This window comes from Aptenodytes forsteri, unplaced genomic scaffold, assembly GCF_000699145.1.
Source record: "Aptenodytes forsteri isolate BGI_AS27 unplaced genomic scaffold, ASM69914v1 Scaffold209, whole genome shotgun sequence".
In the NCBI taxonomy this organism is placed as follows: Eukaryota; Metazoa; Chordata; class Aves; order Sphenisciformes; family Spheniscidae; genus Aptenodytes; species Aptenodytes forsteri.
Genome location: NW_008795034.1, coordinates 1,396,129 through 1,420,220, shown reverse-complemented (window position 1 = coordinate 1,420,220; position 24,092 = coordinate 1,396,129). Strand labels below are relative to the sequence as shown.

General features: G+C 48.2%; 1 protein-coding gene across 2 annotated transcripts in view; it reads right to left on the bottom strand.

Annotated features, from left to right (window-relative positions):
- Window positions 1-4,800: 4,800 nt before the first annotated feature.
- Window positions 4,801-24,092, bottom strand: part of CALN1 (calneuron 1) — a 137,348-nt gene continuing 118,056 nt past the window's right edge. Inside the window, exons 4-6 of one of the 2 annotated variants that reach the window (XM_009276395.1) lie at window positions 11,184-11,337; window positions 6,199-6,201; window positions 4,801-4,928 (exon numbers count right to left, since the gene is read on the bottom strand). In XM_009276395.1, the coding sequence (XP_009274670.1) occupies window positions 4,801-4,928; window positions 6,199-6,201; window positions 11,184-11,337 (285 nt within the window). The remainder of the gene's footprint in view (window positions 4,929-6,198; window positions 6,202-11,183; window positions 11,338-24,092) is intronic. The other variant, XM_009276394.1, reaches the window with a different exon arrangement.

The following is a 24,092-nucleotide window of genomic DNA, read 5'->3' as shown; positions in this document are numbered from 1 at the left end:
TATATATGTACATATCTTTTCTTTTACAAAGCTGCTGGAAGTCTCCCATGTAAAGCAACCAACGTCCAGCCCTACCAGCGCACCATATCCAACATGTGAGCTCCCAATAACCACTGAATAGTCTGTAGGAAATCTCTCCAAATCACCAGATGGTACCCAAATATTCAGCTCTAGCTCACCTGGGAGCAGAGGCAGGTAGCTGGGTCTCCTACCACCTCCCGCCCTTCTCCTCACAGGTGACCCTTGTCCTTGGGGGGGGTCTGTGAGCACCTTCACCAGGACAGGGTGTCTGCTAACAGTAACTGGCGTGTTTGTGGGTACCCATCAAACATGAAAAAGAACTGCTTTTTCTTTGTCAACTCTCTTTTATCCTATATGACCTCCAACAGCATGAGGACCAAATTCTCCCTAAAAAAGCCGAGTTTTCCCAGTTGCCCACCCTGTTTAATTCTTTAAATTACTGTTGATATTGCTTCCGATTAGAAATTACTTCTCAGTGGTGGACTCGTCCAGAGGGTCAGGCCCCAATTAAGTCCTTGGGTAGCACAGCCTGTCATGGGCCAGAGCCTGCTCCCCAGGGCTACTGCCACCAACATGATGCACTTGTCCTGCCTGGTAACTCCTCAGCTGTGGCTTTCTTCATGGTTGACCCTATGGTATGGCTTTGGACCTGACAGGTAACAATGTTCCTTCAGCAGCTTTTGCTGGAATTCACTTCTCCGTGGCCTCCAAAGTATTTCAGCATGCCACGTGCCTGCCGTTCCCTCCGTTGGCTTCTCCAGGAGCAGAAAACCAGGATGTGCCTTCAAAGTTAAAGCCAATGGTTAAAGTCAAAGTCAATGGTTATCAGTGATGCAGCCCAGTGCCTTGCAGGACCAGTAACCCAAATCCTTCCCATCAGAGATCGATCCCTACACGAAGAACCTGCCCAAAGTGTCCTCGACAAGCACAGGACAGCCTGTGTCGAGCAGTGCTTACACTGCATTGATTTCACTTGCTCCCAAACCAAACCAAAGCCTCAAGCTAAAATAATCATGTCCACCTTGAAGCCTTCCCTGCATGTCAATCTGTTTAATTGCACACATTTTTTTTGTGGTTAGGCCAACAGAGTTGTCTTTGGGGTGCTCACAATTTGCTAATAATTCGCTAATCCATGAGCTGAAACATTGTCCTGGGCTGCTGGGAGCTGTTTGTCCATCCTTGGTTTGGCTGGGAGTGCGTCTGCAATTGCTGCGTGTTGCTCTGACACGGTGGCACACATGTCACGAACAGCGAGGGTTGCCATAGCAATATCCTTTTCATACAGAATTGCAGTGCTGAAAAGACACTTAAATTCTCATGTAACTGGCAAGAGCATAAGTTTAGTGCTTTTTCTGACAGCTCTACCTAGCACTGCTGCAGTCTGGGTATTTTTTAAAGTATGTTAATTAGCACTTAAATAGGTTTTTTTTCTTCTTAAAGTATGGGATGTGGGTTTTTTTATTTTTATTTCTTTGGTTCTTCTACTTTCTTCCCCCTAAGCTTTTGCCATCAGGTTCCAATCAAAATTTTACTGCTCTATTTTTACCTACTGTCTGTAAAAGCAACAAAAAGCCCTTGTTTTTCCTTCTTGTGTAGAAGGAAAAAAAAGAAGATAAATGGATGTTACATAAATGGAGCCAGGGAGGTAGGTAAGAGACACAAGTCCAATGCTGCTGGCTAGGAAGGATGGGAAGGTATCGGAAGGAAGGTTGTGGGGAGAGGAAAGGATGAAATGGCTTGGCCTGATCCATCCTGCGTTGCCACTAGCTGCCAGAAGAGCCTGACTGATTAAAGAAGAGATCTCTTCAAGATGCCTTTAGATGGAGAAAGGCTGCTCTAGGAAGGAAAAGGAGACCTCTGGCAAGACATGACACTGATTCGTAATGGATAAATTGGGTTCCCTACCGAAAAAGCAAACCCAGTCCCTCCCCCCCGCCCCATCCTGTACCCAGTAGAATCAGTGGGGAGTTTTGCAATGAACTCTACTGACACCAGGCTATGGCTTTTACCAATATATTAATTATAGGTTTGGTTTTACAAATGGAGCTTCAAGGTGAAGAATTATACTGACAAATGACTGTATTTACAAAGGTTTTTATGGAGCATGCATGTAGAAATTATGGAGCCTTCCAGAAAGCTTAAAGGAATGCAAAAGATCATCTCGCCCGTAAGGTAGCTGTTATAATTGGAGTCTGCCTGGTATTAGCTGTCAGACAAGTGAGAATAACGTGGAGAAATGCCTGGTCTATGTGTTTTAGCTTGTGTTTCTGTGCTCAGTGAAGAGGCACCGCTCTTCCCCATGTTTCTGCCGTCACTGAGTGGGGATGGTGGTTTGGTGCCCACCTCTCCGCTCCACCTCCATCTGCCCCTGCTGCCCATGTTCACTCCAGCACAGTCCCAGGGGAAAAAATAAGTTTTACTCAGTGGCAAGTAACATTTAGACTTTTTTTCCACTGCTGCCACCTTTTCGCATGCTCCTGAGACCCAAATATGTGGATGACAGTTTCCTTAAAACGATCTCAAAGCTCATTATCTGCAATGTCCAGTGCAGCGAGTGCTGGGAGCGTGCCTTGGCTCCCCAGCGGTGCGAATCCCGCACTCAGAGCTTGCCTCAGATTTTTCTGCTCCTGGTTTGAAGTCTGCTGCTGCCCTATAGCAAACATAAATCTCTCCATCTTCTGGGAGATATAACAATTTTTTGTGGAATATTTTGCAGTTGACCTCTATTAGTCACAGCAGAACAGAAATACAGGAGTGTGTGTTTGTGAAAGGCAGAAAAAAACAACTCAGCTGCTCTGGAAAAGACGGCTGTCGTCTTCGGTGATGGAGCGGGGTCTCCAGGAAAATGGCAACGATGTGGAGGTGGGCAACTGAGACACACACCTAAAGGCAAAATCCAAAGTGGTGACATGAGTTTAAAGGGGTGATGAGAGACAGAACAATGAGAAGCAGATTTTTAAATTAGGCTACTAAAAAATAGAGGTTAAATGTTATCGATTGAACTTGTAATCAAAGAAAGACCTGAAACGAGTCTTTGGGACGGATCCAGGCTTAAGCCGATGGCTGCTGTGTAGGATGAGGGAAGCTCGTGGTTTGCAGTCCCTTGGGGAGCCATCCTGCCCCCTCTCGTGACACAGGAAACAGTCATCTACGTTTACAGGAGCAAGATCTCACTGTTCCTTGGTGTTTCTGGAGCTCGCCCAGCCAGCACCATGAAGCCACCGCAACTCCAACGGCCGGGTGCCTCCATGGACCTCCCTGGGACTGCTCCCCACGCCGGCTCCATGAGCACTGGCTGGGAAACCTCTCCCATGAGGGCAATGAAACCAGATCTCTCCTGGGGTGACACACAGGTGCACAGTGCATCCAAAGGTAAATGCAAGGATTTGCGTCAAGTTTAAAAGGAAAAATGCTTTCCGATGTAATCCCGGCTCCAGTCTCGCCCAGTCCTTGCGTTTTCCGCGGGACGTGTTGTGTCTCTAGTCTGCATCACTCCATCTTCTCCTTGCTGCTCACTAAAATCTCTTCCAGGAAAAATAACTAACACTTGCAGGATCTGAAAGTCTGACACACTACGTAACATATGGCGGTAGGCTCTAGTTTGATTCCTTCTTCTCTTGCTGCAGTCTGCTTTTCCGCTTACCCTCTTTGGAGTCTGCCTATGGGACGGTGGTGGTGGTGGTATCAGTGGTGGGACGGCTCCTGGGAGGGACTGGAGCAGCTGGCTGGTCAAAAGCACACACTACCGTGTAGGCGAAAATACAACCTCTCCCACGAGAAGGTGTCTGACACGGAGGTTTCACTGCAGATTACAACCAGGTCATATGTAATGAAATAAATAAAAATTGCGCAGGCAAGGAGAGCTCAGAAAGAGCTTTCCTCATGATTTTCATCTCAGATAAGGTTATTGAAGACCAATATAGAAGAAAGGCAAAACTGCTGGAAAGCAAATGTTGTTGAATATGCAGACAGGACCAAATAGAGGGTGTTTTAACTGGCGCTGGTGGTTGCAGAGTCGCTTGGAAGACTGTGCACAAATCTCAGAAATGCCCATGTGTGAAAATGAGTGGTGCTTCTCAAGTCCTGATTCACGGTCGGAAAAAAATGCAAATGGACTCATGCTACCCCACAGTCTTGTGTCAAAGGTGGCATTTACAAAGCAAAAATAGAAATTTTGTATGATGCTGGCAAATTCTCCTCTTTTTTACTGTGAAAATACTGTACAAGGACGCTCTAGCTCCCCTCTAATGCCGTAAACTCAAAGGCATGGTCATAAGGGAAAAACAACGTGAAGCTGGAGTACCTGAAATAAAACGAACAGAACTTGCTTGTGGCAATGCTACGATCAACTTCCTGGGAATGTGGGCCCAGCGGAGAGCTACGCAGAATAGTCAGTCGGCCCCTAGGTTAAAAGGCAGCCCCGCTGCAGTAAGTCATGAGGCTGTGCCTCCTTAAAACTGCAAAACAGGCTGCTGGATGAGAGTTTCTTCCAAGTTACCATTGCTGTTTTGAAGCAATAAGTCGGGACTCCTGTATATTTTTTTTTATTGCATTAGGAAACAAAACCTTTAAAGCATTAAGACAGCCCTTTTATGTCCCTGCCAAAAGGATGTAGTTGATTCACAAGACACGTTACGCTGCTGGCCTCAGGCTCCTTGTCGAATGGTGCTTTATCTGCCTGCCTCTGTCTCTTTGCCGTGTGAGAGTCGGTTCGGGGGAAGCTCACCCGGTGGCATGCGCATGCATGGTCAGTTTGGTTCACAGTGTCATGGTGAGAGGCTACTCCATGCCGCTCCGCAGGATCTGGTTGGCCGCAATCAACATCACGCTTATAATAAAGGCCATGGCAAACGCGCAGATAAGGCTCTTCCGTACGCAGGTCTGTCTGTTCTGCTTCTGGGCGTGCACTGCAGGGAAGACATGGGAAAGATGAGATGCTCAGCCAAAGTTATGTTTCTGCTTTTCACCAGGATCGTCTGAGCTCAGAAATCCTCCTTTGCCTCTGATTATTACCTTGGCATAACCCTCTAGTCCCCCCCTCAGAGATCCCCTGCGCCGGCCAAGTCTTACCTCTCCCTGCTGGGACATTTCCAAATAATCCACCTTACCTTTCGCTGCTTCCAAACCAACTTTCCTAATAGACCACCCTCTCATAGTGCAGGAAGTCCTTTCTCTCTCATCTTGGCTTTTAAACCCTTCAAATACTTGTAGGTGTGTTTTGGTTTGTCTGTGTATTTCTTTTAAGCTCTTTATGAAGTTCTCTCTGAAGTTCTTTAATCGGAAATATTGGTCTTCTGTGAATCCCTTAGACTCATCCAGGTCAACTGGGAATGAGCAGAGATTCAAGAAGTGCTCCCCGACAACACTTAAAAAAACACTGTGATAGGTCCCATGAGTATGCACGGTACGTTAGTCATTTCTCCAAACTGTCTTTAGGTTTTTCTGTGCCTAAGCAAAATCAGACTTATTAAGAACCTTTTCAAATGAATGCTTGCAGAATAATTGTCAAAAGAGGTGAGAGGAATTTGCGGCAGTTAAAATGCAGACAGACTTGGGATTTTTAGCGTTTGACTTATTTTATTTAATTTTAATTTTTTTTAAGTTCATCAACGAGGATTCATGCTGTGACTAGGATTCATGCTAAAGCCCGTTTGTCTCTTTTTTTTAAGTTCATCAACGAGGATTCATGCTGTGACTTGCTAAAGCCCCTTTGTGTCTCTGTCTTAGCCTCCCTACCTATGAATATCAGAACAATATGTGGTATTGGGGTACTATGAAGATTAATCTGTTTGAAAAGGCCTTGAAGGTCCCCCGAGATAATCACAGAAAGCCAGAAGATCCTTACACATGGGATGGATAGTTCTGCCCTGCCGCTATGGGCAGTAACGCATGGTCTTCTTCTGGTCTGAGAAGGGATGTACCCATCACCTTTTTCTCATGAGTAGGTTTGTGGTGATGGGAGACTTTCAGATGGTTGACAACAAGCTCAGAATTACAATAAGCCTAAAATGCGACCAGGAAAAGGCTCCGAGTGCCTATGTTTGGAAAAGTCCAGGAGAATATTTTTAGAATATATGGAAAAAGCCCTTGTTCTGATCCAGGCTTGAACCTCATCGCACAGAGAGCGGGGAGCATTGGATGCTGCATTTTGAACACTTGTTTCATTCCCCCCCTCACCTCCTCTGGCCAGGATTTAGCAGTGCCTGTGTCCTAATCCCAGCTCCCACGCGGTCCCCCAGCATCAGCTCAGCGCTGGAGGCACAAGAAGCCCTCGTTAGGCAGCACTTTGAGTCAGACTGCCCAGGGCAGGGAAACGCTGGACTACCAGTGCTCCAAGGGACTCGCTATATTCTGTGCAGATAATGAAATCCCCCTTATGGCAGCTCTCCTAAATTACTTGCTTTCTGCTTGCACTGCTCTATTCCTTGATTCCTTTGCTCACTTTTATAATGCACACAGAATCAATACTGTGGTTCCTTGGTTTTGTGCATGATGCCCCGGCACTTTGAAAAGCTTGTTAAATCACAGCTTTAGTTATTTATTTATTTTTCTATTATTTCTGTACTTTGAAAACACTCCCAGCCAGTAGACAAAACAGTGACATAAGCCATCACAGTCAGCATTGCCGTTCAGTGCGGGGCTCTGATGCTGATTACGGTGACCAGGAGCAGCAGTCAAAGACTGGCCAGGGCTTTTTGTGATGGCAACTCTCCTATTCAAAGGAAGAGAGTAAAGCGTGTTCAGTGTTTCTTGCAGAAGTGTTCCTGAACTGAACAATTTCTTTAGTCTTCTGTTATACTATCAACTGAAAACAGAGTTTTAGAGCAGCAGGATCCAGGTAAGTCATTGTTATTGTTCTTTATGGAATGAAGGTGCACCAAATAACCTACCAAATAACTTCAGAAGAAAGGGGAAAGGTCTGTGCTGAAATGTAGAGGTGTTGCAGACCCAGAGAGAGCCTCTTGCTGTCGGTTGGGGCTCAGCAGGAGTTACTCCAGCAAGAAGATGAGTATTACAATTCCTTTGCCCCCTTGCAATCCACAGGGAGACAAAGAAGCTGAAATTACTGACTTTCTTCACTGTAAACAAGACTATGTGCTGCCCTGTGAATTGCCCTCTTAAATATGAAGACCCATTTGCCCTCCCTGCTAGCTGGTGAGCTTTTGCCCTCAATTCTCTCCTTTCTCCAAATTTATAGATCCTTTGAGCATGGCATCTATGCTTTTTTCTGCTGGTTTCCATCGCTGGCATTGTGGCGGGACTGGATGCTCAATCTGTTTTGCATTTGGTTGCCAGCAGGAATTTTTAATACCCACAGGACATGCAGGAGTTTGGACTTGAGCTGGTTCCTTGAACATGGTCAGAGCCTGAAGCTCCTCTGGAGATGCCCCAGCCTCTTCTTAGGGAGAAGAGCAACTCCCAGGCTATCCAGTGTAAACGAGATCTCAAGAAGCAAAGGCAAATCGAGACCGGGTCATTCTTCATCTTCTCAACATGCAGAGAATGTGCTGGTGAGGAGGACTCACCATGGTGTCACTAGGTGGCAGAGACAGAGCTACCGTCACTATAACTTCTCCACCAGGACATGGGGTTAACGGGTCCAGCCTGTTTCAGTGTGCACCGGTCCACTGGCTGTGGCTGCCAGGCTGGTCACGATGCCCACGGTGGGTTTGAGGTGGTTGGGTAAGTGCTGAGAGCCTTCTCACCCGCAGAAAAAGGCTTGCTAACATGAATAGCTACAGTGTATTTATAGTGGCTTCTGTCATAACCCTGCCAAAGGTGAGTGATATTTGCTTTCTCTGGCTGGATGGAGTTATTTGCAATTTAAGAGGTCCGTTTTTCACTCCCAAGCCCTTAGCTGAGGAGTGGATGCTCCGAGTGCTTGTCTGGGGGGAGCAGGGAGGGGAGCTGCGGCAGCTCTTGTACAGCCAGTTAATTTGAGTATCAGGGCTGAGGATGAAATATCCGTGGCAGACAGCACGGGTCACCGTAACCAGCTGGCACTCTTACTTGCCACGAGCTTTATGTCATGAGCGTTTAGATAAAAGGAACTGCCAGACAAATGATTTTTTGTGCTACAAATTTTTGTTAGTACAATGTCACTGCAAACAGTTGTCATTTTCCTGTGTCTCTCCTCATAAAAACACACACTATTCTTGGCTCTCAGCTTCATTCTCCTGCCCTAAGCATTAATAAAAATTGAAAGAAGGGCTGAAGACATAACGGTGCCTCCCTTCTGGTTGTACTCTTTATCGGCAGAGCTGGTGTGGGCTGCTTGTACTGAGGAGTTGGGCATTTTCATTGCTTTGCTCTTCATCAAGAATAAGGCAAATGAAAACCCCTAGAAATGCGTAGGAGGAAAAGTTGTAATATAAGCTTAGATCTGACGTCTTGCAAATGACTCTCATCTTCAGAGTGAACTGAACAAAATCCTGGACTTGTCCCTGACCATAATATGAATATTGTATTTGGTTTAAAGCGTGTGTGTAGTTGTGTGTGCGTATATGAGTGTGGGAGAGAGAGATAAGGTATATTGTCCATGTTGATATAGGAAGAATATTACATAGTTGTGAAGACTTTATTATGACAAGAAGCCAAGATGGAAAAATTGTGAGAATGACAGAAATTTGTATGTATTTGTACGGATGGCGATGGGTCCTGTACGGTGCTGTTTAGCACCTGGCTGGGCTGAGCCAGCTAACCCCAGGTGTGGAGAAGGGGAGATGTCTCTGTCCACATGATGGAGAAGGGTTTCAGGGCTTCCCTTCGATGGTGAGGTGACAGTGAGTGGAGATCCCCCATATCAGCAGGGTACTACTGAAAGTATCTGCTATGTCTCTTCCCTTAGGAGCCATTCCCAAATCTCAGTGAAAACCGTCAGGGCTCATCTTGGCTTCATTCCTACCCATAATTAAAGGCACTTCTATGGGGCGGATGAAATGTACATTAAATATAGATGTGAGCCTCTAAGCTAGTCCCTTTAGGCTACCTTTACAGTTGAAAGAAATAGATGCTTTTTAAGTTGCAATTCATCCGATCCCAAGGTAGCACCTAAAATAAGCTTGAGGAATTATACCCAAGAAGCATCTCCTTCACTCCACTAATTAAGAAGTGAGTAAAGGGTGACTGACCATTTAAAGCTAGGCTGAGATGCTGTCCAACCTTCACGACAGCTCTCCTTTAGTGCCACTGAGGTCCATGCCATGAGGCCCTATAATTCCTGCTTTTGAGCCCTGTAAAGACCTTAGCGTTTGGGAAATGGGAACACCGGGGCACAAGTAGGTCATTCAGGGAATGTCATGTCCAGCCCAGAGAGCTGCAGGGACGCAACCTGCTCTCAGCCTGCCTTCCCTGGGAGAAATGCTCATGTCAGAGCTGCCATGGACCAGAACCGTCCCCTCCTCTGGGACCTGAAACAAAACTTTGCATCTTTGTTGACAGTGTTCAGCTGATCTTTATTCTCTGGTGGATTTGTGCGTGTGTGTGTGTATTTCTAACAACATCTAAAAAAGGGTCTGTTTTGCTTCTAGGTTCTGCCTAGCACCAGCAATGCCAACATCCCACGAGAAAAGCTGTTCTTGCTGTACTTTTGGAAGCTGGGGCTTCCAAAATGAGATGCTAAGCATTTAGGTTTTCGGACCCTTTTTTTTTTTTTTTTTTGCAACTGGGATAGTTCACCCAAGTACGGAAGCTGAAAGAAGCCTGCATGCCTCTCGCCGCGGTGACAGCTGGCACATGTCTCCACTGAATCAGCAGGTCAGTGGGGACTAACAACTCCATTCATGTAAGTAAGCATCTCTTCCTCCCTGCTGCTCCCCAGAAGGAACAAAAAAAATGTTGCTTGGCTTGATTCGAAGAGTGTTGCTGCTTGCCTCCCTCCTGCAGGGTTTTTAAAATTCAGCTGTGCTCTTCTACATCTTTTCTGCAGTGTTTAGCAGAGGGTGAGTGTGCTGGATATGGCTGCTGAACCCCATTAATTAGCCAGGCTAAGAATTGCACTAGTATGTTTATCCTTTGCTTTGTTTTAAAGACGCTTCAGTGTCTCTGCCTGGTGCCCTTTCAGAGGCTATTTGACCCCTCAGAGTATCAGAATTTCCCCCAAAATGGCCTATATAAAGCGGCATTGCTGTGGGTGGGAAAGCACAGTAGCTGTCCCAGGGTGATGTGCACAAACCCTGAGGTTCTCTGTAGGTATCTCCCTGGACTTTTCTGCACTTGAGATGATTTGTATCTGTGTAGTTGTTCCAACCAGCAATGCTTTGGAGCAGCACAAGTTCCTCTGGCCAAGAAAATCCTTCTCCCTTAAAATGGGGAATGTTCTTGCCAGTGTTAGCTCCATTCAAAGTGCAAAATCCACTGTAAAAGTTGAGGCTGTGACTGATCCCGGTTGCTGATCACCTAGTGGTCTTGTGGCACTGCTGAGAGGATGCTGTGTTAAGCAACAGCTGCCGAAGCAAATGTTTCCCTTTCTCTAGCTACCTCTGAGGATTGCTTAGACCTTGATCTTGCAGACGCTCTCACATGTGTTGAGATGAGCTGTCCTGGGGTGTACCTGTGTAGCATATTGCAGCTCCACACCAGGGGTCCCGACAGCGCTGAACAAGAGGTGCGCGGGGCAGTAGGGTGCAGATGCACCGTCTCTGCTCGTTGCTGGTGTTACAAAGCAGAGAGAGAACTCTCCCCAGCTGTTCCCTGGGAGCCCAGAGCAGAAGATCTTTTCTGTTTATGGAAAGACAACAGAAAACTGGTGGAGCCTAACACAGCTTGCTAGGGCAGGACCCAGTGCCAATAAAGTCTTTCCATGACAGGCTGAGAGAGGTATGCATATTTCTATAGGGAAATTCAGTCTGTCTGAGACACCCACCTCAGCATGGGCTGCACATCCCTCTGCCTGAATCCCATCAGAGAAAGGAGGGCCATAAGGCAAAGCACCCACTAGTTCATCCTCCTGCCTGAAACAGGAGCAGCTTTACTCAGACCACGTGGAAGAAGGCTAACGGCAGCTCTTGAGCTCTCTAAGTCTGTCATTGCTACTTACTCTAAAATACCTCCATGCTAACTCCATGCATCCTTGCCCATTGCATGTCACGGATCAGAGTGAGTTTTACAGATGAAGCAGAAAGAGAATAATTGTACAGAAACACAGAAACTTTCTCTCTCACCTTCAAACTCTGTTTGGCAGTTGCCAGAGTTTTCATTTAAACTCTCCTCTTCATTGATAATGATGTTCTCAATGTCCTTCATCGTTAAGTGGTCCCGGAAGGCGTGGTAGAGGATGTGTTTCAGCTCTTCCAGTGTTATCCTCTGCATGTCGAACTGTGGGAAGAGGACCGAGTTAGACTCAGCCACCGGTAACAGGCATGGTACTCGGAGGAAGAGAGGCATGTGGGCATGTCACAGTTCCCTACTCGTGGTTTTTTTCAACCTCATTTCAACACCTCAATATAACTTTGCAAATTTTGCTCTTTTGGATTCATTTAACACTAACAGTGTGAATGTTGCAAATGGATGTTGCTAGAGCTCTTGCCAGCTTACTTAATGCCGATAGAGCAGTAAAGAAACACAGCCCTATGCCAGATATGGTCTTCCAGGCTGGAGATGCAGCAACCCGCTATCAGTCCTGGCCATCCCAACAGAGATAAAACCCTGAGAGATTCCCCTGGTAGCTATTACACCTTGCCATGAGCCACAACCTTGTCTCTGCCCCTTTTTTTCCTTCTAACTCTCCAGTTGTGCCTGCATGGTGAGCACAAGCAGAAAACGTTTCCCTCAGCTGACTTCTGCTGTAGATCCAGTAGGTAAATGTTGCTCTTACACCAGATATTAAAAACAGATGATTCCTGCAGAATATGTAGAAATAAACATTTTGCAGCAGAGGAACTTTGCACATGTGTAAGGTTTGTGGTATTAATATCTGCTAATGGTACAGAAGAGAGGACATTCGCACTGGCTGACTTGCAGTGCCAGGTGAGGAGACGAGGCTCTCTGAGCCATCGGTGCAGTCAGTAAAGAAGGATGGAAACGCTCTGAGTCACCCCCTGTGCTGCAGATAATCATCCTCTGAACAGCACCTTGAACTCTCAGGCCTTATAGCCCAAAACACAGGCTTGCCTACAGCAAACAGTGAGCACCAGGACTTGTACACCCTCTTCTAAACTGCCCACCTTCGAGAAACCTCAGAAACGCCAAACACCCCTGGCTTAACGCTGCAGTGGAGGAAAGGCGATGCAAACTTGTGCCCGCTTCTGCAACTGAGAGTGTGGCGATAGTGTGTGATGAGATTGCATAGCTGGCATTTCTGAAACGGTGCAGCAAGAAATTCCTGCTCCTTTCCCCCCAGCCTGATAAGGACAGGGCAAACCTTATCAGTTCTGAGCTGTTCGGTGCATTATCTAAGGTTGCCTTCCCTGACCACTGCTGCACACCTCATCGCACGGATGCAAAATCAGTAATCCTCAAAGTGGTTAACTAAGAAAAATAAATGCACTTTGATTAAATCTGGACCCTGAAATATTTATGCATATCTGTGTGTGTATAGGCAGATTTGCACACATTCATATATATTTATCCATCCATCCTTAGAAGCACTGATTTCTACAATTCTGTTTATTTGTTTATTTCCTGCAACAATCAAAAACCTGGTGCAGAAAATCTGCAGAAAAGTGGACAGCAGGCGCAAAAGCCAAAGTTCCTGGTGTTGCCCCAGATGAGTTCTCTGAAAAGCAAGCCTGGCGGGTTTGGTGGTTTTGCTGCTGTCCTTGTTCCTCAGGGATTCAGCGTTCACACCACCCAGCTAAAAATAGCGAGCGCACAATTGTCACCAGTGGCTCCTTGTTGCACAGTTCAAAGCTGGATTGCAAATCCCCCCGGTATTTAGTCACAAATTTCCAGCCTGCTTTGTTGTGCATGAGGAAATCTCACCACCCGTATTCTGCTTTCTTTAATGTTAAAAGAGCAAGGAAAATCGAGCAGCTGTGTACTTCACAACCAGCATGATTGCGAAAAGCGTTTCTCTTGGCAACTCAAGATGTGGAAACGGGGGTTAATTTATATGGTTGCCTTACAGCGGTGTCGGGAGGTGTTGTTAGTGGAGGCTTGCAGAGTGCCTTGAGGCTGCCCAGGTTTTGCGGCCCTCCCGCTCGGCTTCCTGCAGCGCTGATTGCACACCAGCGCCATGGAGGTAAAACCAATGATTTCTCACCTACCACCCAATCCGGCATTCCTCTGGGGTCTTTGTCTTGGGGGAACTCAAACCTGAACTTGAGCCCCAGCATCTTCCTGAGTCCACCCATATGCCAAACCCATAATTTCATCTGAAAGGCCACTTCATATCACCAGGAGCAGTCTGTCTGCACGTGGTTACCCCATCCCATCTCATCAGGGTGTGATGTTCAACCTGTGTCAGTGTTTTCTTCCTGTTCTGGGCTCAGGGACAGTTTTCTGAGGCCAATACAAACTTTTTTGCTGTAATTTATGGGTTTATTTTTTCCCCCTTCAGGGAACAATCTTTCTAGAAGCTCTCCAAAACCTGTGTTTACCCATCACCAGATGGATGCTCACCCCTGTGAGTGCTTCACAGCCCAGAGCAGTGTCTCTGTGATCTGCTCTTTACTTGTGTCCTTTTTTGAGGATATCTGCAGGGATGTGTGAGCCTCCTTAAGACCTACTTACTGGAAGTGTTCACAGAGTTTACGTGGGCAGGATAGTTGAGGATGAGGGACCTCTGGTATGCTGCATGCATCCTGTCCTTGTGGAGAGTAAAAGACGATCAAATGCTTCAGGATCTGCCTCACTATGTCCCAAGATGACTGTGTTGGAAGAACAACATCTCCGGATCATCCCCCTGCCCCTTCATGTCTGCCTCCAGAATTACAGGTGTGAAAACGCACCTCGGGACACACCATTGCCTGTGTTGACATACATATGCTGCTCCTTTCCTCTCACTCTTAGGAGTCTTTGCTGGTCTCCTTTTATACCAGCATTGTGACTAACAAGCTTTTGCAGAGTCTACTGTGATGCTACCTGTTGCTTTGCTTCAAGCCACCTGGATTACAAACACAACCATGGTTATCTTCTAATCCTAACAACATGGAAACAGTAATGACTTGTGGGTTTTTGGGTCTTCCTGTACCAGTTAATCTGTCTAGTGGAAAATAATTGTTCTCTTGACAAATATGCATCTGTTGCTGCATCCCCACCTCTTGCTTTTAGGCTTTATGCTAATATAGGGAGAAATTATTTTTTATTGTTCTGTTGTCATCTTGCCTTTTAGCAAGAGGAACCATCTCAGATGAGGTTCAAAATCACCCCTGTTGGCTCATGTACTGTGTTTGGCCTGTTGGCAAGCATACGGTCCTTGCTCCTGCTTTGCTCTCCGCTCTGGTACTTGCATGCAGGAGGCATGTCCTCCGTTAGGTACGTATCAGCACAGGAGTTTGTCCAGACTGGGCTCAAGCTCAGCACAGCCAGAGACAAGACTTGCATTGGACTTGGGCTCCCAGGTAATTTCTTCTATTATTATCATTGCTCTCCCATCTGGCAGTTTCCCTGATTCACTTTTCAATTACTCTGGCTTTTTATTGTTGTAATGACAGTAACCAGGGAGCAACTCTTAACTTTTATTGGCTCCACTGAGAGGAAAACTGTGACTGTTGCAAGCTGAAAGCTTCCTATAGGATTTATAATTAGAAGAAATCAATGATGCTGCTTCTGAACCGGTGCTCTTGGAACACACTGTAAGCAGTGATATAGAAACAAACTGTGCCTAATGCTGATGCTCAGACGCCCCAAGTGATGCAGTGGGTGCCCTGAATGAAAACCTGTACTTGTACAGGTATGTTTGGCTTGTATGGAGAGCACCAGGAATTGTTCACTGCAGTTTCTGATGGACCTCAGTAACTGTCCCCAGCAGAGACATCTCCTGGAGTTGGGAGGATGTTGTCCTAAGAGACATCTGGAAGGGAAAGTGGACCTAATCCAATCCAGCCTGTAGCTTCCTGACTCCTCCTTGCTTTGAATTTCCTGCTGGGAATGAAAGCAGAGTCCCTACCAGTTCCTTCAGTCTCCCTACCCCCAATTTCCAAAGTTTGCAGCTGACTGAGAGCTGCCGTGGCTACAGAGCACGGGTTTCACTACTGGCACCTTTTGCAGATACCTCTGTGTCCTACCTGGCATGCTGTATGCAGGGAAACAACCCTATGAGAAAAGTTTGCTTCTTTGAAGAGCTAAATGCTGAAATATTACTTATGATAATTTCCTTTAATATCAGCTCTGCTTTTAAACAAAGAGTGGGAGGCTCCTCTCTTGAATCCTAAGCTGGCCTCGCTGCCGTGCAGATGAGGTGATGCCAGGCTGGGACCCTGCAGCACTGTGAGCGGGGTCGGTCTGGTGACCTGCAAGATCTATTGAGGCCGCATCAACAAAAATGCTCTTCTCAACAAGAGGCGGGACTGGTCCTCTGGCAGTGATGGTTTTAGCTAGGAGAGCACTTAGATATTATTTTTCCTGAGCCTATTGGGCACAGGCTTCCCATGTAAGCCATCTAAAAAGGTCCTCTTTGGCTGTTAAGGGCTCCATGTGATCCTTGTGCCTACTGATGTGCTATCCCACACGAGAGTGGGAGACTGAGACAGCAGCAGGAGAGCAGGCTCTCGCCTGATGCTTTTGAAAATCAGGTCTGCAAAACCTAAAGCTTCATGTTTCAGAGATTTCTTGTTTGGAGCAGCCCTTGATAATTTCCGAATAATGAGTTAATGCCTTTGTTTTGCTCTCAGACCATGGGTGTCTCGAATACCTACAAGGCAAATGCAAACTGGCTCTGCCCACACCTGCAGCCGACTGCTGCACCGGGGGATGTGGCCCAAAAAATACTCGGACTCTTTGCAGAGCTGCTGGGCTTTGTGCTGTGCTAACTACAGTCACGTCGTTTCTGGGTGGCTCTGAACACAGGCAGCTCTGTGAGTGCTCGCAGCCGACTGTGTAGCTGCTCCTTGAGCCAGACGGGCTTTGAGCTCATAAACTACTGATCTGGGACTTTTCTGTGGGCTCAATGTTTCACGTTGGCCATATATTAAAGCGCACATCCCCAGTGCACTCCACGCAGAATCTAATGTACTCCCATCTCTGCCTGGGGGCTGGATGAATGGCCGTTTTGTACCGACTGTACCTCCCAGATAAGCTCAGCCACGGATATTTTATAACGAGAAGAAAACGGCATATGCCGGAGAAGCCAGGAATCCGGAGGGGCAGGGAGACCATGCACAAAGGGAGCGAGCTCCTGCAAGCGAAGCTGCTTTTGCAGATGGGATCTGCTGTGCTGTGAAGGCTGAAGGACTCACTACTCGTGCCTAAGAGGCAGCAAGCGCTGTTTCAATCCACAGCACTGTGGCAAGCCCGCACTGTAAAAGCTCTTGGATGAGCTTTTATTTATATTTTATATAGATGTAAAAAGTATTGTCTTATTATATATATAATAAAGTGTAAAGTGTAAAGTGTATGTGTGTGTGTGTGTGTATAAAAAAAATATGTGGGAACATATGAAATATTTTCTAAATGTCCAGACATATACCCCCTCCAAATCTGAAGGTTTCTCATTATACATTTTTCTATCAAAGACAACATGCCACTAAAGGGAGAACATTTGCCAGCCCAAGGCCTGGAGTGACTCTCATGGCCCCCCTGGGACAGGGGGACAAAGCCATTTTGCAGCCTATGACATGCTACTGGTTTTAAAGCAGCAATGATTTTTTTCTGTGCTCCCCCAAATCATGACTACCATTACAGCAAAGCTAATTTCCTCTACCCGCCCCCCCTTGCTGGCCCACACATCCGCTGAAGGAGGGGTGGGAGCCCTACAGCACCGGCAATGAAAGCACGGAAGATACGTTTTGCTCTGCTCTGTACACATGTCCCTGTCGAGGCTGGCTGACGACGTGCTGTAAGCTGAAGATGGAGGGGTCCCTTTTTCTTTTCCCCATCACTACTTCTTTTCGTCCTTCCACCACTTGCTCCATGCCAGTGCACTTGCATTTATGGCCCAGGGTGAAGCACGCAGAGGTCCCTCAGGGCTGCTCTGTGGGCTGTGGCAGGGCCTGAGGCTGTTCCCATGCGTGCACAAGCACTTTCTCTATCTGGGGACCATGCCCAGCCATCTGTGGAGGTCTCGCATCGCCTTGCTGACGGCAGCCTTGTCCCAGCTTGCTGCACTTCCATGGAGGTGTGGGGCAGTGCAAGGGAGAGCACGTGCTTCTCCCTGCACCCAGAGCAATACTCACCCCCCACCTCCTCACAGTTTAGCTGTGTGCCTCTGCTGCTGGGAAAAGCCTCCTATGAGTGGGCTGAAGTATGATAATCCTCAGCAAAGACCAGAGGGAGCCACCTGTCCCTCCATGCTGTCAGCTCCCCTGTAGGGAACTTCATTTGGGGTAAGAGAAGCAAACAAATGTCCTCACCCTAAACTGGGGTGCTTGTGGGAGTGGAGCAAACAGCACCTTTCCCTTGGGCTGCCTGTTGCAGGCTGACAGCCTGGCAGGGTAGTCAGAGCGCGCTGTCACCCTGCCAAGACGAGCTTGAGGCCCTGGGTGTCCTCTCCGCCGAATGGCCACCGTGCAGGGCTGTGTCACCGCCCCAGCACACAGGTGGAGAAGGGGCTTTTTGCGGGACAGCAGATATAAATTCAGCCTTGGCAGCTCCCAGCTGCCTCCAACAATCCCCACCAGCCTGTAAGAGGGAGCAGAGCTCCATCCATCAACGGATCATCTCCTCCTCCCGGGAGATGGTGTTGCAGAGCTCTGCTGCTGCGGAAAGACGTGGACCCATCCTGCCAGGGGTTGCAGCCCAGGACTGAGCACCCTGCTTGCCCTAGGTGCCAGCAGCCAGTGCACCTACAGGGTGTTTCTCCATCCTGCTCTCCCATCACTCACGGGGAGCACGAGGCTGTGCTTGGCCCCATCTGTACATATGCACTCCCAGTGCCAGGAGCACGCAGGCTCAAGGAGCCCAGCAGGAACCAGCACCCTTATAGAAATAAACTTACATGCTTACCCACATGGAGGCTGGGGCTGCGTGAGACCACAAGTGCCTGCTCGCTCGAGCTGTCTCTGTGTCAGTGGGATGTGCCCCAGGCCACCTTGCCCTGCAGCTATCCCAGCACCCAGCCGCTTGCGACAGCTTTTCCACCCCACGCTGGGCTTAGGGTGGCTGTCATCCAGGTACCACTTGCTTACACAGCCTTCGGGAACAGCCAGCTTCCCTGATGCTGCACCAGAGCACCTCACCTGCTGGGGAGCGGGAAGGGGTAACAAGCTCATTTCCATAGTAACGGGCTCGTTACTGTGCTGGCTAACGGGAGATTGCTCCATTCTTCCCGGCAGCTTTGTCAGCAGGGAATCGTACACACATTGATAAATTAAAATCAGATTTAAGTGCATATTCACAGCACCCTTAACCCCAAGCATCTGGCCTAAGTTTGCACTATGAAATGATGCGGCATTCAAAACTAACCTGGCCCGTGGGTACCCCCCTGTGTGTCCCTCCAGCCACCCCATAGCCCACGTGGGATTGTTGAGGAGCACTGCCAGGATGCCCGCAGCTCTGCGAGAGGCACCGACACCTGTAGATTATGAACTGTTCTGTGTATGGGTCAAAACAACCTCCTTTACCAGCTTGTCTGGGTGGAACAAGACCACGCCGAAGAGCGATGGTCTCTGCAAAAGGGTGTATGGGGTGAGAGCATGTGAACTCCCCCCTGTGTGTCTGCCAGCCTGAAACCCAGGGCAGAAAAGTCCTGCACTCCCCTCCACAGTGCTCGGGATAAGCGTGACCGATGCTGGGTGCTCCTCAGGGGCCGGGGAGCAGGACAAGAGGGTCAGGGTGGCCCAGGCTGGTGCTCAGCGTAGGAAACCTGTCAGATTGTGTGGACAAGGAGGAGAAAGAATAAATAAAAATGAAAGACAGAATGGATGCTCTGAGAGCACAAATGCCCACCAACTCTTTGTTAACCTTCTAGAAATGTTTTGGAGGCAGTCCTGAGCCTGCCATCTACCAGAGGCAAGAAGTTGTCCACCTCGAGGAGGCCACAAAGGCTCACTGTGGGCAACGTGCCTGGTGAGTACGAGCAACGCTGGGGTGCCCTCCCCAGCTCCCCGCTGGTGAACTGCAGGCTGACACCCCTGCCTGCCCCCTGTCCCCATCCATATCATCCCCATCCCCATCCCCCCACCTGGAACTGATGCACAGCCAGGGACCAGTTTAGGTTTTGACAGCTTGGCATTTTCCCATGCGGAAAATAACTTTTCATCTTAAAAACCCCCACAACTCAGTCCAATGCTAAATATAATGAAAAAAAATCACCTTTGTCCTGCACAGTGGGGATGGAGATGGGTTCCTTGCTCCATCCTGCTGCTTGCAGGCTGCAATGGTAGCTCTGAGCTGCTGGCTCAGTGCCATCTAGTGCACGGGTGTACACAGCCCTTTCCCTGGGCACTTACACCTGAACCACTGGAATAAGGCGACAAACAATACTGACAATCATTGGCAAAGCTCCTGCAGAGCTACACAGCCCAGAACCGGGAGCTCATAGCCAGCCTGAGTGCCCTGCACCCCTCTCCTGCTCTGTCTGGGAAGGTCCCACTTGTCCCTTTGTCCCAATGGATGCTTCAAATACCATTTTCTAAATACTGGTGCTGCTACTTCTTATTTCTTTATTACTTCCTCACCTCTATTGCTACATGTTGTTCATTCAGAGAGAGTAAAGCTAAGCTTTTACACTTGTCTTCCTGGCAAGGATGACTATTTGCTGCTTTCCCCATGTGCTGTCCCGCCCCCTGCACATCTCCATATCTGATTATAGCTGCTGCCAGTGGCTCGGCCATCCGCGCTGTCACATGCTACTTCAGGTCTCAGAGTTACTCAGCAAACTAACATTTGACAAGCTAAAATATAGGGTTCTCCCAGCTCACAGCCGAGTGCTTGCTAGGGCACGCCTACAGAGCAGGGGCTGGGGGCGGGATGGGTACCCCCGATGAGTCCTATGTACTCAGTGCTCACCACGTTTCCTCCCACGGTCCCTCACCGGTGACCCAGCGATGGTATTAGCTTTGCTCGCCATGTCCCTACCTGTACCCAGTGTGGGTTTAGAGCATCCCTTAAACCTTCTGGCTACACAACACAGGATTCCTGGGGCACGAGTCGGTGCACCCAGCACGTTTCTAAAATGAACCCATGAAGACGCTGTTGTTTGGGTCTGGTGATGGCAAACACTGCTGACAGCTGGTCTGCGAAGAAATCTTCTTGTATAGTCTTGGCTGTACAGGAACGAACCTGGAGATGTAGTTCCCTCTACTAGGTCTCACCACCTGGTGAGGTTGGTGCCATCCTTTACTAGACCCAGATTTTAACTCTCTGGAGTGATGTTTTAAGCAGGGGAGTGGGTCATCAGCTTTGCCTCTACACTGATGTCCTTGCTTAACAGCTGGGATATAATGGTTATTAAACTGGGCTAAGAGAAATAGGCCCCCTGATAGGTAAATTGCAGTAACACCTCTGCAGAAAACACAGTAGGAATATTAATCCTGGGCCCATTCAATTAACTTTAAATAGATTAACTAAAACACAGAGAAGTGGTGATTTGTGGTTTGTTTTTTTTTTTTAATTAGAGAATGCTCTCAGGCTGAAGTACAAATTAACAGGCTCTAACGATTTCTTTTGCCTAGTTTTAAAGCTCCCAGGCCTCGACAACAGGCTCCCAGCCTGATCCCAATCAAAGTGCATACATAAATAGGTCTGCAACATCTTGATCTTCAACGCGAGGCCTGTGGGAGCCTCTCGGAGGAGCAAACGCGCAAGATTTAATTAGGGCTAAAGCTGGGAACACCTGTTCGGGAGCGAGCGCCTTCAGCCTACCCCACAGATATGGAGTTTCCAATGGATTAATCTCCCCAGCATAAATCCATCACTGGGGTGAGGTGAAACGTGCTCTGGGCTGGTGATGCTTGTGTGTCCCACTGCAGGCAGCGGATTTTAGGCAGCCCTGTTCCCCCCCCCCGTTCAATCGACAAGAGCACGACAAGGGGGTTTCGTGGCAGGTCACTATGTGGCGGTGTGCCAAAACCCCATGTTTTGCCAGAAAAAAAGGGCCTTCATTCTTTGCCCTACAAGACGCTCCTCCATCAGGGGGAGGGCAGAGGGGTCTGCACCCCAGAGGGACGTGCTGGGACCCTCGGGGGACAGCAGCTCCTGCGTCTGGCTGCGCCGGGTAAGACGTATTTACGTCTTGATCCAGACACACACTGAGCAAGGATGTGAGGGGACTTTGATCTGCGTTGGCTGCTCCAGAGCTAAAGCTCGTGCCATGCAAGGTGCCAGCAAAGCAGCTTCACAGACCTGGAGCATGGGCTATTGCTTTTTGACAATAACGATAAACCTGACACCCAGCAAGCACAGGAGGATTATGGAGTGAGGGAAAGCCACCATCTAGCAAAAATAACCTGTCCTGTCTGCTTCACAAAAAAGATTGAATTCGACCCACCGCCCTTCTCCCCATTTTTTGCACACAGCCGCGGGCAGCACCACTGCCTGCAGAAGCGATCTTTAAGCTGCTTCTGAATTAGATCAGGCAGCAGAAACCCGAGCGAAGTAAATGAACTGGCCGTGCAGCCCTGCTGACGAATGTCTCCTGAAAGCTAAAGAGCCAAAGGAAACCAATTTTTTACCTAACAGTTACAAATGTTTCGAGAATGCTGGGAGAAGTGGATTAGAAGGTGAGACATGTTCCTGAAATGCATGAAGGACACTAATAATTAATAAAAGCTTTACCAGGGAGATGGAGAGCTACTGTGGGAAACTTGAGGCATCCTTGACACTGCAGATGATGGTTGACAAAAAATAATAATAACGAGGCAGCAAACAGACCTTCTAATACTGCTGTCTGGCACCAGACAAAGCTAAGATAGATGGAGAGCAGCTTCTCAGGCTACTGTAATTAGCCAAACTACATTTGTTTTTTAGGTTGGTCTCCTTGTTTCATAGCTCACGATGGTCTGTTAAGCCCCAAATGCAAGGACGGGCTGCAATGCTCTGGGCTGTGGTGTGTGCAGAATAAATGGTGCTTTATAGGTCAGGTTTGCTCCGAGGTGACAGTCACCAAATATAAAGAGGAGACAACTGGAAAATGGCTGTGAAATGCACCAACCAGCAGGTCTGACAGGGTACGCAGCCCGCGAACCCCCAGGCCCCATTACAGCATGTTTTACTGGTGAGCGGGTAAGATGGAGAGAGCGGAGAGGGTCATTTATTCAGGTTAGTGGGGTTACACAGTCCCAAAGAGAACCCGACTTGTAGGAAACACGATGTGTTCACATTCCCTCCAGTATGAGCTTGGCTGGCACAAACCTGGGCCCCTCACTACAAGAAGGACGTTGAGGTGCTGGAGCGTGTCCAGAGAAGGGCAACGAGGCTGGTGAGGGGTCTGGAGAACAAGTCTGATGAGGAGCGTCTGAGGGAACTGGGGTTGTTTAGCCTGGAGAAAAGGAGGCTGAGGGGAGACCTCATCGCTCTCTACAACTACCTGAAAGGAGGTTGTAGTGAGGTGGGTGTCGGTCTCTTCTCCCAAGTAACAAGCGATAGAACAAGAGGAAACGGCCTCAAGTTGCGCCAGGGGAGGTTTAGATTGGACGGGAGGAAAAATTTCTTTACTGAAAGAGTGGTGAAACATTGGACCAGGCTGCCCAGGGAAGTGGTTGAGTCACCATCCCTGGAGGTATTTAAAAGATGAGTAGATGAGGCACTTAGGGACATGGTTTAGTGGGCATGGTGGTGTTGGGTTGACGGTTGGACTTGATGATCTTAGAGGTCTTTTCCAACCTTAGTGATTCTATGATTCCATGATAAACCTCATCATTTCCACTGGTCCCAGTGTGCTCACATTGTTAGGGATGCAGGCAAGGGTTCTCCATCAGCATACAGATCCCTAGGAGCCTTTAGCAAGCTGTGCTTTAGCATTTGGTGTAGTTGGGCCCCCCGAGACACCTCCTAACCCGGCTGGACTGCACTGTGAAGCCAAAATGGTGTTGCTGAGAAAACGAACAGCACTGCCAGCCTGGCCCAGAAAGCAAAGGAGCATCATCATTATTTGATCCTTTAATATTCCTTCCACTGATTACTTGTAAAACACATCACATTTTTGAACAGCAGCACAGAAAGGGAGCAGCAGGACGTTGCGCGGGTGCAGCCATGTCTTCCTTCCCCTTCCCTGCCCTTGCAAGGTGTCTGCGTGCAGGCATACTGGACTATCGCTCACGAGCAAGACTATTTCTTGCATGGCCAGCACTGGAAAGGCAACCGTGCCCAGCAGACGCGGGGCTTTCCAGGCTGGGGGAGCAGAGGTGTGAATGCTGCACAACCTGCACTGTCAACCAAGCTGCCCGGAGCAGCCTGGCTGCCAGGGCAGTGCAGGGGATGGTCCGTGCACAGATGCTGATGTGGACGTTCATGCAAACGTTGCTTTTCTGTCATCACCTAACCCCTGTGTGAGGCTGAGGAGAGGCAGGGTGTTTCCTTGTAGAGGTCCCTCAGCTCTGAGGACTGTCCTTGCTATGTTTGCAGCTCTGGAGAGGTGTCAGGACACAAACAGAGATGCTGGGGGGGGAGCTGTGCACTTTGGTTGCAGCTGGAGAAGCCAGGCCAGAGAAGAGTGTGCTGGGGACAGTACCCTGGTCTCTGCTGTCTTTGGTAATATTTATTCAAGGCTCAAATTCCTGACTTCAGTGACAAACACGAGAAGGCATACTACACTAATAGAACTGATACAGGTCTCTTCTGGGGTTGAAATGGGATTATTTATGCCAGGTTGACTATAATCACTGCCCTGTTAATCTATAACACGTCCTGCAAAGAGTCCCCCTAAAGATAAATGAACAGCCTGCACAGTGCATAGGAGAGAGAAAAAAAAAAATCTTAGTCCAACACTGAACCACTGTACCTTCTAGGATGAAGACCAGCAGCACACAACAAAACAGCTTGGAAAAGGGCAACTTTATGCTAAACAGGTCACAGGATAAATGCACGAAACCGTG